Raw genomic sequence first — 14,466 nt, forward strand, 5'->3', positions numbered from 1 at the left:
GCTCTGACCTAGGAGAGAACACACGAGGCATCAATAGTGTCTGCTGCAGATACTGTCACCATTTGTCAGATAGGGAAACTGAGAAGTGAAGCAGTGAAAGTGACTCATCCAAGGTCACACAGATGATCGGTGGCAGGCATGGGTCTTTGGTCTCTTTCCACCATACCACCACAGAATTGAACAACACTCATGCTTAGGCTCTAGATAAGAGACAAGAATTAGGTCCCAAAGTTCCCTTTCCCCGCCACCACCACTTTGCTCCACTTTCTAAACCAAAGGCCTCCACCTGGTGCATCCAAATGGTTCTTGAAGCTCTTCTGGGAAGGCTGCCAAGCCAGGTGCCCCTCTCTTGGCTCCCAGCTGCCCTCACAGCCTCCATTGGGATAAGCTCTCTCCACATCTCCACTTGCCCCCCATCGCCCCACACCTTCCAGCCAGCAGGATGTGTTGGGGAAATCCAAAGCAGGTTCTTTCCTGGGAAAGTTTGAGACCCCTGGGTTAAACCTCACCTCGAACCTTTGTGCAGGGGTTCTGCATGGCACTTTGCATTGCTCTCCCTTCTCCTCCAACCTTCCTCCCGTCCCCTCCCCTCTGCTCCCACTCCATCTGCCGCTCCTCCTGGCTAGGCTCCCCCTCAGTTGGCTCAGCAGGAAAAGAGAACAGGATGGTTTATTTTTATCCTGAGATACTGCTGGGGGGAAGGGGACACCATCTGACCGAGAAGCAGTAGCTCCTGCAGCCACAGGGAGGTCAGAAGGCGGTGAGAGACCCAGGATCTCCCTGGGAAGGAGCTACAGATGTTGGTTCCAGACAGCAGGCAGATCTGGGAGGAGCTCAGAACCCAGAGTGAGGAGCTCTCAGCGTGGCACCACCAGACACTGCTGTGTGACTCTAGGCAAGTCACTTCACCTCTCTGGACCTCATTTCCACCTCTGTAAAAGAGGGAGGGATGCAGACCCACCCTGCTTGGGAAGGCTATTTTCATGAACATGAATCAAATGGGAAGAGCACTTTGCAACCTCAATACCACATGTGAGCACACATGGAAACCACCCTGGAGGGGCAGCGGCCTGGGGATGTTCTTATTTATCTACAGAAAATGCCCTCATTCCGTGAGCCTGACAGCAGGTTAAACAGCTCATGTCACCCAGCATGTTCGCCCCCGTTTTTCTTTTTACATGTTTGATGATTTTTTAATTACATAAGCATTACGTGAATTCACTCTCCTTTTGGGAAAAAAGATGAAGGACTACGGGAAAGCCAAATCTCCCTTTAACCAACCCTCCCCCAGACCCTTCTTCCCCTCCCCAGACGTCACCAGTCTTCGAGCTGTGGGTTTTCTGTGTATCCTTCCAGAACCCTTGTTATATCAATATATGATGCATATTGTATTTATACATATATCCATAGGCAATATACATACATAAAAGCATGTACTTTTTTAAAAAGGTTCCATACCCATCATTCAGCAGCATGCTTTTTTTTCCCTACTCGACAGTGTTTTTTAGATTCTGTTGTATAAATATATTCTAATTTTATTTAGCCAGTCTCCTGCTGATGGACAGTTAAGCAGCTTCCAGTTGTTTACTATCACAAACAATGCCGCAATGGGCATCTGTGTATATGGCTTCCAGGGCGCAGGGAAGCCACCATGATGCCTCTCTGGGCACCAAACTGCTGGATCAGAAGGTCCGGTGGATATTACTGAACCATACCCCCCCACCACCACCACCAAACTTCTGCCTCTGTCTTTAATACAAGTTGGGAGACTGGATGGGCTCCAGGGTGAAGTGAGAGGTTCTTCAAGGTGAACTGTCTCTGCATCTGGTGCCAGGTCTCCTGTCTCAAACTGCAGGGGTGCAGGCGGGAGGGGGGAGCTGTGCCCAGTCAGTGCCAGTCCCTCACCCTCACACCACAGCAGCAGCAGCACCAGCCTCTCTGGCCAAGTGCCTGTTTGCCCACGTGGCCACACTCTTGGGTGCGTGCAGCCTCACTGTCTCTCCTGCACTGAGATGCGACTCTCTTTGCCATCCTCCTGGGTGACCGGTTGGCATCCATGTAAAGTCTCCTGCACTGGAGCGGCAGTGTTGGAGCCAGGAAGATCGTCGGGAAAATTGATCTCCTGGGGTTCCTGCTTGGGGTGGGGGGCCTGGAGAGGCAAGGTGTGAGGTTATCCCCAGCAACAGGGGCAGCTGTGTCTCTGAGGAGCCCCTCCCTGGGAAGCGGATCCCTTCCCCAAGCCCTCTCCCCTTTCCCAGACGGCGGGTCAGTGCTGATTCCTCGGGTGCCTCCTGCCCCCTGCTGGCCACACCAAGGGCGACGAAGAGCTTCCAGAGTGGGAGCCAGTGGGCTTAAGGGGCTGCCATATTTGCTCCCACCCATTTGACCCAGGCCCAAGGCCCAAAGATGCAGCTCCCTACGTGTTGAATGCCAGGAAAGGAGTGAAGAACAGCCAGTGTTAGGCTCTGCCAGTGGTGCCAGGGGCAGTTCTGTGGGGGATTGAGCTCTGGATGGAAGAAGCATGGTGGGCGGGGGTGAGAGTCCCCAATTCTGCTGCCACCCCACTGGCTGCAGGGACAGACTGAATCAGTTTTACTGCCCCATAGGCAACCGTGAGGCCATCTTCCCAGTTTGTCAAAACTCTGTCCCGGTTCTCAGGAGTGACCTACCTTAGCGGTTGGCTTCTTGGCCACCTTTTCTAGAAAAAAAAAAAAACAAAACAAAAAAAACGATGGGGAGTTGGAGAGTCCAGATAAGAAACAGGAGGTCTCCCCTCCTTCCCCCATCACCTCCCCACCTGAGGACTCACTGATAAAGACCAGCACCAAGGGGATGGCAAACAGGAACCCGAAGATAATGGGGATCATCACCAGGGCTCTCTGCCGATCCTGGGGACCTGAAGAAATCAGGACTTCAGCATGCACCCCTCACCTGCAGTTTCTCCCTACCCTCAACCCGCTGTGACTTGTCAGACTCTAGAATCCTCCAATGTCAGAGCTCATCTACATCAGAGAGTTCAAACCGCGGCCCTTGGGGAAATGTGGCTGGCAAATGTCTTTAAAGGAATCAGAACTTTTTTTAATGTTTGGAAATATTTGCCGACATTTTTAAACTGGGAGATCACATATTAAAACCTAGACATCTGATTTCTCTTACAAACTGGGAAGACTGGGTTCCAGTGGGCAGCCTCCCCACCTGGGAACCATCTAGAAGCGAGTGGTGGCAGTGGCTGCCACCACCTGCTCACCATGCTCCCCGCCACTCCCTGCTCTCTGCCCAATGCCAAGGTCTAGCATGATTCATGTCTGCATGTTGCTTTTGGTATAGAAGAGTGGAGGGGAAAGATAAAGTATTTCTCATGCCGAATTTTTTTTTCAAAGTGGGAAAATAAAAGAAAGACCAAAAGGCAGGGTGGAGACTAGGGTGAGGCAAGGGATGAAATTGTTTCAGGACAAAATTGAAAAGGGTGTCCAAAAAACTCAGTCATCAAGGTAAACACTCTTTTAATGCCATATTTTGAAAATCATCAGGCAGACACCAAGTCAGCCAACTACGGCCTGCAGGCTGGCTGCCTATCATTTTATTGGAACCAGGGCCAGGATTAGGGTGAGGTGAGTGAGGCAGGGTCATGCAAACACAGGGTCGGATCCTGTTCTTTATTTAAAATGTTGCTATCTTGCTCATCATGGATTTCTTTGCATTAATTTTTATTTTTGAAAATATTGCATCAAAATGAATTTACCTTGATTACTACACTTTTATGGCACCTTCTTAAATATTGCGCCCAAGGGCAAGTGCCTTGCTCACCTCATTCTAGTCCCAGCCCTACAAAGAGGAAAGTACATTTTGAGAAAAAGCAAAGAGAATGTATTTTTCTTTACCCCTGACTTTTTCACTGATTTACATTATCTGATCTTTGCTGTAGGCCAACCTTCTCACTCTAAAATCAAAACCTACTAAGGAAGTGCTGTTATCATCCCATTTTACAGATGAAGAAACTGAGGCTAAGAGAGGGGAAGTGATGTGCCCAGGCTCCCAAGGTAAGTGGCAGAGCTGTGATACCACACCCCCAAACTGCCTCCCCTTCCCCTTTTCCCATCCAGTGTTCCTGTGTGCCTCATCTCCCCCTTCAGTTCCCACCTTCCTAGGCTTTCTCCAGGGCCCATTGTCCAGGACTCACCACAGACAACATCAGTCTTGTTTGTGCCTGCCTGTTGCACAACCAGGTCTTTGGTCTCACAGCTATGCACAGACACGTGCACAAATGCACACACACAGAGAAAGAAAGAGATATTAAGTTTCCCCAAGCATAAGATTTCCAACTCTAGAGTGAGTCAGGCAACAATCAACAAATCCAGGTTCACTGAGCACACAAATACGTGCAACATCCTATGCTGGTTATTATAGGAATGACACAGACTCTTCTTACAGAACTTAAAAGTGCAGAGAAAAGATTCTTGCACGTCTTGAAAGAGTAATAAATAGGGGGGTCTATAATGAGTGCCAAGCTTTGTGATCTAGGTAGGCTAAAGTGAGATGGGAATGGTTCAGAGGAGACAGAATCCACCAAGGCTGGAATGAAGAGATGATGAGTTCAGCTTACAACAGGGTTACTCAACCTGAGCACCAGTGACATTTGGGCTGGATCATTATTTACTGGGGGTGTGGCGGTAGGGTTGGGCTGTCCTATGCATTGCAGATGTTCAGCAGCATCCCTGGCTTCTGTCCGCCAGATCCCTGTAGCATCCCCCTCTCCATTTGTGACAAATGAACTGTGTCCAGACATTGGCAAACGTTCCACAGGGAGCAAAACTGCCCCCTGTTGAGAACCTCTGGTTTAAGAGTCTTCCAGAAAGGCTTCCCTGAGGAGACGAGACCCGAGTGGGCCCTAAAGGATGTAAAATTTGGATCAGCAGTGCAGTCCCGCTAAGTGGGACGATGTGATGTGGGGAAATCAGGCAGGTGGCATGCAGGATGGTGTTAGGAAACTATGGAAAATTGTGTCTTTAGAACCAGATCACTGCCAAGTGTGAAGTTTTCAACTGGATTCAGCTGGTCAGTCTCATCAGCATCCAACCAGACGACTTCACTAGTGAGAGGACTCAGCTGCCCAGAGAGCTCAGAGGAGGAGAAATTACAGAAGAGCGGCCAGCCAGGAGACACAGCAAACATATAGATATGAGATGACGAAGACCTGGTCCAGGTGGCCCCAGGAGGAGTGGGGCGGAATGGGCGCAGGACATTGCAAAGGAAAAATCATCTCAGGTGGGAGAAAGAGAGAGAAGCTTTGAAGAAACCAGGTACTTTAGTCTTTTTTTTTTTTTTTTTTTTTTTGAGACGGAGTCTCACTCTTTCGCCAGACTGGCTGGAATGCAGTGGCGCGATCTCAGCTCACTGCAACCTCCATCTCCCAGGTTCAAGCGATTCTCCTGCCTCCGCCTCCCAAGTAGCTGGGACTACAGACGCGCGCCACCACTCCCAGCTAATTTTTGTATTTTTAGTAGAGACAGGATTTTACCATATTAGCCAGGAGGGTCTCGATCTCTTGACCTCGTGATCCGCCCGCCTCGGCCTCCTAAAGTGCTGCGATTACAGGTGTGAACCACCATGCCTGGCCTACTTTAGTCTTACATGAGTAGAGCATTCAGGAATTTACAATACACTTTACATGTTTTTAGCTCAAGCCTTGTGAAATGAAGGTCATTCCCATTTTTCAGATGAGGAGACGAAGGCTCAGTGAGGGTCACACACTTACTGAGCTGTAATCAGATACGTAAGCCAATGCACTGATTCCATTAATACTATACCACTGGTGGCCAGGCACAGTGGCTCACGCCTGTAATCCCAGCACTTTGGGAGGCCAAGGCAGGTGGATCATGAGGTCAGGAGATCGAGACCATCCAGGTTAACACGGTGAAACCCCGTCTCTACTAAAAATACAAAAAAAATTAGCCGGGCATGGTGGCGGGAGCCTGTAGTCCCAGCTACTCAGGAGGCTGAGGCAGGAGAATGGTGTGAACCTGGGAGGCGGAGCTTGCAGTGAGCCAAGATCGCGCCACTGCACTCCAGCCTGGGCGACAGAGCAAGACTCCATCTCAAAAAAAAAAAAAAAAAAAAAAAAACTATACCACTGGTGCCTCCAGTTATCAGTCAACATTTATCAGTAAAAATTTAAGCACCTACCATGCGTCAGGTACTGTTCCAGGTATAGGGGATGTATCAATGGAAGAAAAAAAAAGGCCAAGTCTCTACATTTAAGGAATTTTCAATCTATTAGGGAAAGGCAGACAGTTAAGAAATAAAGTGTATATGGTATACTCCTATTTGTGCAAAAGTAAAAGGGAAATTTTGTGTGTGTTTGTATGTGTGTGTGTGTGTGTGTTGGTTTGTTTATATGCAGATATGCAAGGAACAATGGCTCCCTCCAGAAAGAACTGGGAGGCTAAGGGGCAGGGATGGGAGAAAGACATCGCTTTGGCTCTTTTGTGCCTTCTGTCCATGTGCCTATCTTGCCCATTTTTAAAAATCAAATGCAAAAAGTTAATGGGGCAGGTGTTTGTTTTTTGAGACAGAATGTCACTCTGTTGCCCAGGCTGGAGTGCAGTGGCGCTATCTTGGCTCATTGCAACCTCCACCTTCTGGGTTCAAGTGATTCTCCTGCCTCAGCCTCACAAGTAGCTGGGATTACAGGTGCCCACCACCACACCCAGCTAATTTTTTGGTATTTTTAGTAGAGATGGGTTTTCACCATGGTGGGCTAGCTGGTCTTGAACTCCTGACCTCAAGTGATCCACCTGCCTTGGCCTCCCAAAGTGTGGGGATTACAGGCATGAGCCACCGTGCCTGGCCTGGGGCCCATGTTTAAGGTATTCCAAGCAGATGAGTTTGATGGAAGAGAATGAACAGTGTGTTCAGAGGATTGCAAGTAGCATGAAGCTATGTGATGCAGGAAAGAGAGCAGGAAATGCAACAGGAAGATCGGGTGCCATGCTAAGGAGTCTTAGTTCCAACAGACAGACAGGAAGCATCTCAAATAGGAGAGTGTCATGATTTGAAAGAAACTGTCGAACGCTCATGTTGGCAAGAGGATGGAGACAGAACCAGCAGGAGGGGAGAGACCAGAGGCAGGGAGGCCAGGAGGCAGAAAAGGCATCACCCAGACCACAGTGATGAGGCCCAAACTAAAGTGACAACAGTGGAGACAGTGAGTAAGTTCCCAAAACGTAGACAGCCAGTGGCAGGACCTGGCGTGGGTTTGGAGTTGGAGGTAAGAGAGGGAGGCCCTCAGGGTGAGCACCCAGAGCCCAGAAAGCCCTAGAAAGCCAGGTAAGGTGAAAGCAAGACGAGGAAAACTGAGGAGAAGCAGGAGGGACAGAAGGAAAGCTAAGATAAGTGTCCCAATATCCCGAAGATAGGAGGCTCTCATAAAGCAAGAGATCGACAGTGTCTATTACCTCAAAGAGAGAGGCAAGAAAAATGTGGAAACGTGCCTGTCTGGCTGGCCATGAGGCCACTCTGCAGATGCTTCACAAGTACATGAGTGTGTGTAGACCTCTGGGAGCAGGGACAGGACAGGTGGCTGGAGAGAATGGAGGCAGCTCCATGCCACTCTTAGAGCAGGAAACACAAGGGATGAGTGCTTATACCTTGTCCAAGGGTGACATTTTTCAAAAGCAGATGACACACTGGAGAAGAAGCCGACTGGGCAGGGCTCGCAGATGGTATCAGAAACCCCTGTAGCTGGGAGTGGGTGGGGAGGGGGACATTAACCATCACAGTGGACCACCTGTCCGGCTCACAAGGCAGCCAGTGGCCAGGCAGGACAGGAAGAGCTCCTGCCTTGAGCATTCTTCCCCTGATGTGGTACTGCCCCCAACTGCAGTCCCCAGGACTTCTCCCATTGCCCTTCAAAGGCAGATCCCCATGGCAGAAGGCAGAATGAACAAGGTCCGGTCTGCAGCTCATGCCAGCGGGGATACCGACATAGGTTGGAGCCTCTGCTTCCTCTGCCTCTGGGGCTAAGTGCCCACTGCCCAGCCCCTCACCTTGGGCCCTAAGCTCTTCTGTCCCCCTCCAAAACTGATTCCCAGATGAGCCACTTACCAATCTGCTTGACTCCAAAGCCGGGCGAGCATGAGCGGTGCAGGACACAGCTCTCACAGGCCTCACTCGTACAGTGCCGGCCTTCTTCACAGGTGCAGATGGTGTCCGTTTCTGAGGTGCCCTTCTGCTGGACCTGAAGCCCTAGGTCTGAGAAGAGAAGGGCAGGAAGGATGGGAACCCCCTGCTGGGCCATGCTCTGAGCCTCACTCCCCACATTGCCTGCTCTTTCTTCCTCAGACCCTCTTCCAAGTAGAGATGGCAATCAAATCACTTAATGACCAGTACAGCCCGGACTCCAACTAATCAGAACAGACCCTGGCTACATAAAATTAGAATGGCTGCATTGTCGGGAATATCAGCCCGGCTCCCAAGCGTCCCTTTCCCAACAGGCAACGCACTGGGGTCACAGTATTTGTGCTGGTGGCAGCGTGTCTCTCTGTTCCAGGTGTCTAGGAATTCGCTTTCACCACAAGGAAGGCATTCCGTTTCGGCGAACTCTGTGCAGTCACTCACCAGTTTCTGTCCTGGAAAACATCAGGAAATGAGGGAGGGCTCTGGCCAACTCCATGAGTCAGACACTAACTGCACAATGATCAGGCCAGGCTTTAGGGTAGGGGATTCAAAGATGAAAGTCTTGGACCCTTCATAGTCAGGCGAGGAAGATGGGGAAGCTGGGATTCCTAGTTCAGGGTAGACAGAGGTCTACCTGGTAGGGAGGGAACCAGAACATTCTGACAGTGAAGCAGGGCTGGGAAGTGGGTCGTTTCAGATTTGAGTTTACAGTTACCATATGGGGTCTGCGTCTGCCACCAAAGCAAGGGGGGACTCCATGATGGGGCTAGAGGGTTGGCATCTCACCTGGCTGGCACAAAGAACAGCACTGACTGTTTATTAGGTACTGTTTTTCTCTGCATGCAGTGGGTGGTTCTGGATGGACCTAAAAACAGAATTGTGCAATTTGAAGGGACCTTGAAATCTCCACTGTAACTTCCTTAGCAGAAAGGTAAAAGTCGGCCGGACGCGGTGGCTCAAGCCTATAATCCTAGCACTTTGGGAGGCCGAGGTGGGCAGATCATGAGGTCAGGAGTTCGAGACTATCCTGGCCAACATAGTGAAACCCTGTCTCTACTAAAAATACAAAAAAATTAGCAGGGCATGGTGGCGGGCGCCTGTAGTCCCAGCTACTCGGGAGGCTGAGGCAGGAGAATGGCGTGGACCCGGGAGGCGGAGCTTGCAGTAAGCCGAGATGTCCCCCAGCCTGGGGGACAGAACCAGACTCTGTCTCAAAAAAAAAAAAAAAAAAAAAAAGACAGGTAAAAGTCATCCAGGACAGATGCTGCAAACTGAAGTGCAAGTCAAAACAGAAAGTGGAACCTGCATGATATTTGGCGTGTTTGTTTTCAAGTAAATTGCCAACTGAGCTGATTATAATCGCACCCAGAGAATCATTCTGGTATTTTTACAAAGCAATGGTACTAGAAACACAATATTCTCTGATCTGAACAGAATTCCTTGGGGCTTGATGCCTGAGTCATTCCTCTTCCCAAAAATCCCATAGGATATGGGGACTCCAGCAGTCCTGAAGCAGGCTGACTTCAGCTGGCCCCAGTGCTGTTTGGGGCTATGTTTAGCACTTGGCCTCTTCCTCCTATTCTTCTGCTTCCCTTCCTGCTCCTTTCCAAAACCCATCATGTTTTCTTCCTCCAACTCCTCATCATCTGTTCATCCAGCCCTTCCCTCATAAAATGCTAGAATGTAAAGTTGGAAGGGTAAACTCACACTTTCATTTTACAGATAGTTGAGACTGAGCACCAAAGAGGAGGGTCACTTGCCCAGAGTCTCACAGTGACAAGAGTCGGAATGAGAACTCAGGTCTCAATGCTCCCTCCCTCTCTCCATCAACTTGTGTTTCATCTTCACCATTTTACTACATCCAGGTACCACCCATGCTATTAATTACTTGTTGTTAATTTCAATATTTTATTTTATTTTATTTTATTTTTTGAGACAGGGTCTTGCTCCATCACCCAGGCTGGAGTGCAGTGGCATCATCTCAGCCCACTGCAACCTCCACCTCCTGGGTTCAAGCAATTCTCCGGCCTCAGCCTCCTGAGTAGCTGGGATTACAGGTGTGCACCACTATGCCCGGCTAATTTATGTATTTTTAGTAGAGACACGGTTTCACCATGTTGGCCAGGCTGATCTCAAACTCCTGACCTCAAGTGATCTGACCGCCTTGGCCTCCCAAAGTGCTGGGATTACAGGCGTGAGCCACATGCCTGGCCAGTACATTTACTTTAAACGTAAACCTCACATCATTGCCAAGAGACAAGAACCAGTATCACTTCTCAGAAATAAAAGGTAACCCTAAAAATAAATTCTGGGGAAACAAAACAAGGTTATTAAAACCCAGCTGGTTGCTTTGCTTGCTGAAGGCCCTCCACCCCAGGCCTGCTCTTGATTTTTGTTTTAAAAGGAGGATTAGCAAGCTTTTGAGAGGCATTAACTCTATTCTAGCTCCAGAGACTTCCTCTTTGAAAAAATGAGAAAGATTTTTAAAGGAACTGTAAAGTGAGTGTATGTTTAATTCTATGTCCATGTGCTCCTTAAAATCGTCCCACACTTTGGGAACAGCCAGGGAAAAGAACACAAGTTTGAGAGTCAGACAGCTTTAGACTCCAGTCCTGACTGTGTAACACTTACCAGTTATTTTGCTTCTCTTAGCCTCAGTTTCCCTATCTCTAAAATGGGAGTAATAACGCCTGCCCTGCAGGTTGGATTGTGAAGATAAGAAAGAATACATGTATATGGCCTAGCATAGTGTCGGGAACATGGTAGGTGCTCATTAAATGGCAATTTTAATCATCATTCATTTGTATCTGCTTGCATGATATATGGCCAGCACCCCGGCTACCTGGCTGGCTGTCCAGAATCCTACCTAACTGGTGGCTCTCATTCAACCTGGGTATCTCAGCAAATTACTTACAGAAATGTGTCTTACCCAAAATAGGAAAGGAAGTAGAAAAGGCTACTGCCCCCCACCAGCTCATCACAAGACACCATCCTGTGAATGTGGAGCTCCCACACCCCCAAAGATAGGAAAGTCCTTGATACCATCTTCAAACACATGAGAAATAAAACCCTCCTCTAAAAGTCTGTCAATCCCCAGTTCTCACTCCCCATAGTTCTGGTCCTTCTGCCACAAAACAGCTCAGGACCAGAGCTTCGAGACTCTCACTATCTGAGAGGCAGGCTCAGGAATCAGGCAGATGTAGATTCACAGCCAGGTTCTTCCATTAGCTAGCTATGAGACCTTTGGCAAGACAATCCCCCTTTCTGAGCCTCAATTTGCCCATCTGTATAATGGGGGAGTTGTGAGAAATCAAAGAAAACAGGCAGTGTTTGGCTCAGAGCCTGACACACAAGAAGCCCTCAGTAGATAGCTTCTGACATTGTTGTCACAGCCCAGCCTCTACCTGGAGCCAAAGTTGGGAGTTATGAGGGCAAACTCTGCTCTTGAGAAGCCTGGATCACACGCTTCACCCCACCTCCTCTGGCTCTTTCTCCACTCCTACCACAAGGGCCCCCCTTTACCTCTTTCCAGCTCCACCCTCCCCCTGCCTCCCTGCTCCCTAAGAGCCATTGCTTCAGGTGAAAGTGAAAGCTCTGGGACCAAAGCAGCCTCCCCACTCCCTCTCTTCCCTTGCTGCTTCCCTTGCTTTCCTTGATACCATGGGTCATTCCTGCCCAGGCCAGAATCTACAGCCCTGGAAAGTAGGGGGAGGCCAGAGGGGCTGGGATGAAGGAGCCAGGTACTTGGGGGATTCCCAGCCTCCAGAATGAGGAACTACAAAAATACATTTAAACAAAAAGTGAGTCAAGTGTAGGCTTCTGAAAATCCCGGAGATATGCCTGGTTGACTCTGAGCCCTTCTGGTGCCTGGAGAAACCCCTGGTTTCTCCAGCCCTCTGACCACCAGCTCTGGTCAGAGCCAACCAGAACTCTGGTCTCCTAACCCTTTATTGGGTCCCATAAACTGTTCATTTCCCCCAGGGGTCTCCTATGTCATCTTAAATTCAGGACAGAAAGGCACAGCCCTGGGGATTCCTTCTAGGTTGGAACACCCAAGATAGGGTTCGGGGCAGAGGGCGATGTTAAAAGCTCCTTGCCTTCTCACAAAAGTACCTGGGTCTCTGCACCCATCTCTTGTTCCCACAAGATGCCCTGGAAGAAGGCAGCCCCAGCTGGCAAGGAGATGATAACCACTTACGGAGGCTGGCATCTGTCCACAATAAGAAGGGGACAGGAAACGGGCCAGACCCGCCCCTTCCCTTGGTCTGCCTCACTTCCCGCCCTCTGAACCCCCTACCAGTCTTCGTGTGGCCAGCCTCTGAGGCTCCCTAAACCTGTCCAGGTCGTCTAGGCACGCTTGTGCAGCCAGTGCCTTCCCTGAGCGGCCCCTGTAGGCCGCTCCCGGGACCCCAGCCCGGGAGAAGAGAGAAGCAGCCCACCCCATTCAGCCAGGAGCGGGGGCACCTTGCCCAGCTCCCACCCACCCTCCTGCCCCCACAAAAATCAGCCAGGAAGGCCTCTTCCCCGAAGTCTTCCTTCCCTTTCCTTCTCATTCCCCACTCCCAACTCCCGTCGGGTCGGGGCAAAAACAACTCACAGCGGTCAGCAAGCAGCCCCAGAGGACGCAGTGCAGAGGCAGACGAACCATGGCGAGGTGAGACCAGGCGGCAGGACCACTGGGCGCCCGAGCGAGGCCTCTGCTGACTCCCCTGCCCCAGCCTTGCCCCCGCCCATGAAAGGGGCGGGGTCTTCAAAGACCAATCGCGGTCCACCTATCGGGGGGCGGAGCCCCCAGCAATTCACCGCGCAGGGATTTCCCCAGAACATTCCCAAAAGTCTAATTCCCCCGGGAGTTTAGGGACGCATCTTGCTGGGTAGGGGAGGAGGCATGGTCCCAGAGACAGCCCTTCTTCTCTGCCCCCAGGTCCCACAAAGGCCAAGCCGAGGCAGGCTAGGAGCTAGCCTGCTTCCTGCGAGCGGAGAGAGATCCCATGGGTGCTGGGGCCTGCCACAGGGACCCTCACGGTTTTCCCCTCCCTGCCCGCCTCTCCGCTGCCTCTAGGTATCCTGGCAGAACCGAAAGAGGCTCCACTGCGGAGAGGCCTGAGGAAGTTCCCCCGACACCACCACGCAGAAAACGGGAAGGCCACAGCTGGGGTATGGGGGGGCGTTTCAAGGAAAAGAGTTTCCCAACTCAGAATTTCACTCTCTTTCAAAGGAAATTCCCTCGTGTGGGCGCGTCGTCTCAACTTTCCATCCATTCATCCATGCATCCATGCGTCCTCACCTCATTCCATTCCATCCCACCTCCTACCCAGCACCTGGAGACAGGCATTTATTAAGAGTGGGGCCGGGCGCGGTGGCTCACGCCTGTAATCCAGTACTTTAGGAGGCCGAGGCGGGCAGATCACTTGAGATCAGGAGTTCGAGACCAACCTGGCCAACATAGTGAAACCCCGTCTCTACTAAAAATACAAAAATTAACCGGACGTAGTGGCGTTCGCCTGTAATCCCAGCTACTCGGGAGGCTGAGGCAGAAGAATCGTTTGAACCAGGGAGGCAGAGATTGCAATGAGCCGAGATCGTGCCACTGCACTCCAGCCTGGAAGGCAGAGCAAGACTCCGTCTCAAAAATAATAATAAATAAAAATAAAAATAAAAATAAAGGTGGGGGCCAAGTGCGGTGGCTTATGCCTGTAATCTAACACTTTGGAAGGCCAAAAAGGGAGATTGCTTGAGGCCAGGAGTTCAAGACCAGCCTGGCAACATGGCAAGATCCCCATCTCTACAAAAAAAAAAAGTTTTAAAAGTTAGCCAGGCATGGTGGCAAACACCTGTAGTCCCAGCTACTCAGGAGGCTGAGGCAAGAGGATTGCTTGAGCCCAAGAGGTCAAGGTTGCAGTGAGCCATGATTGCAATGATTACATCACTGCACTTCAGCCTGGGCGACAGTGCAAAACCCCATCTCAAAAAAAAAAAAAAAAGAGAGTGGGCTAGCCTTTTGTGGCATCATAAAACACTTTAAGAGTGTTAGGAAACTCGGGACCCTCTCATTTTGCAGAGGCACACACACTTGTGCCTACATTTCCTGGGTTCATGAAATCTGAAGACGTTCTTTTGTTTTTTTGTTTTTTGTTTTATTTTGTTTTTGGGGTGTTTTGTTTGTTTGGTTTTTGGTTTTTGGTTTTTGGGTTTTTTTTTTTTTTTTTTTTTTGGCGGAGTCTCGCTCTGTCGCCCAGGCTGGAGTGCAGTGGCGTGATCTCGGCTCACTGCAACCTCCGCCTCCTGGAT

General features: G+C 50.2%; 1 protein-coding gene across 6 annotated transcripts; it reads right to left on the reverse strand.

Moving 5' to 3' along the window:
• Positions 1 to 1,151: 1,151 nt before the first annotated feature.
• CD40 (CD40 molecule) lies at positions 1,152 to 12,895 on the reverse strand. 6 transcript variants are annotated; one of them, XM_032142516.2, is made up of 9 exons: positions 12,773 to 12,895; positions 8,962 to 9,040; positions 8,502 to 8,627; positions 8,104 to 8,250; positions 7,647 to 7,740; positions 4,141 to 4,242; positions 2,810 to 2,896; positions 2,670 to 2,693; positions 1,152 to 2,149 (listed from the first exon to the last, which is right to left on the reverse strand). In XM_032142516.2, exons 1-9 carry the CDS (start codon positions 12,821 to 12,823, stop codon positions 1,888 to 1,890), a joined length of 972 nt encoding a protein of 323 aa, XP_031998407.1. In that variant the 5' UTR covers positions 12,824 to 12,895; the 3' UTR covers positions 1,152 to 1,887. The 6 variants fall into 6 exon arrangements, with proteins under 6 accessions (XP_031998407.1, XP_031998409.1, XP_031998408.1 ...); XM_032142517.2 differs by having other exon boundaries at positions 1,154 to 2,149; positions 2,670 to 2,698; positions 4,181 to 4,242; XM_032142521.2 differs by having other exon boundaries at positions 2,016 to 2,149; positions 4,181 to 4,242.
• Positions 12,896 to 14,466: the final 1,571 nt, after the last annotated feature.

The sequence above is a fragment of the Hylobates moloch genome, unplaced genomic scaffold (genome assembly GCF_009828535.3).
Source record: "Hylobates moloch isolate HMO894 unplaced genomic scaffold, HMol_V3 SCAFFOLD_21, whole genome shotgun sequence".
NCBI lineage: Eukaryota > Metazoa > Chordata > Mammalia > Primates > Hylobatidae > Hylobates > Hylobates moloch.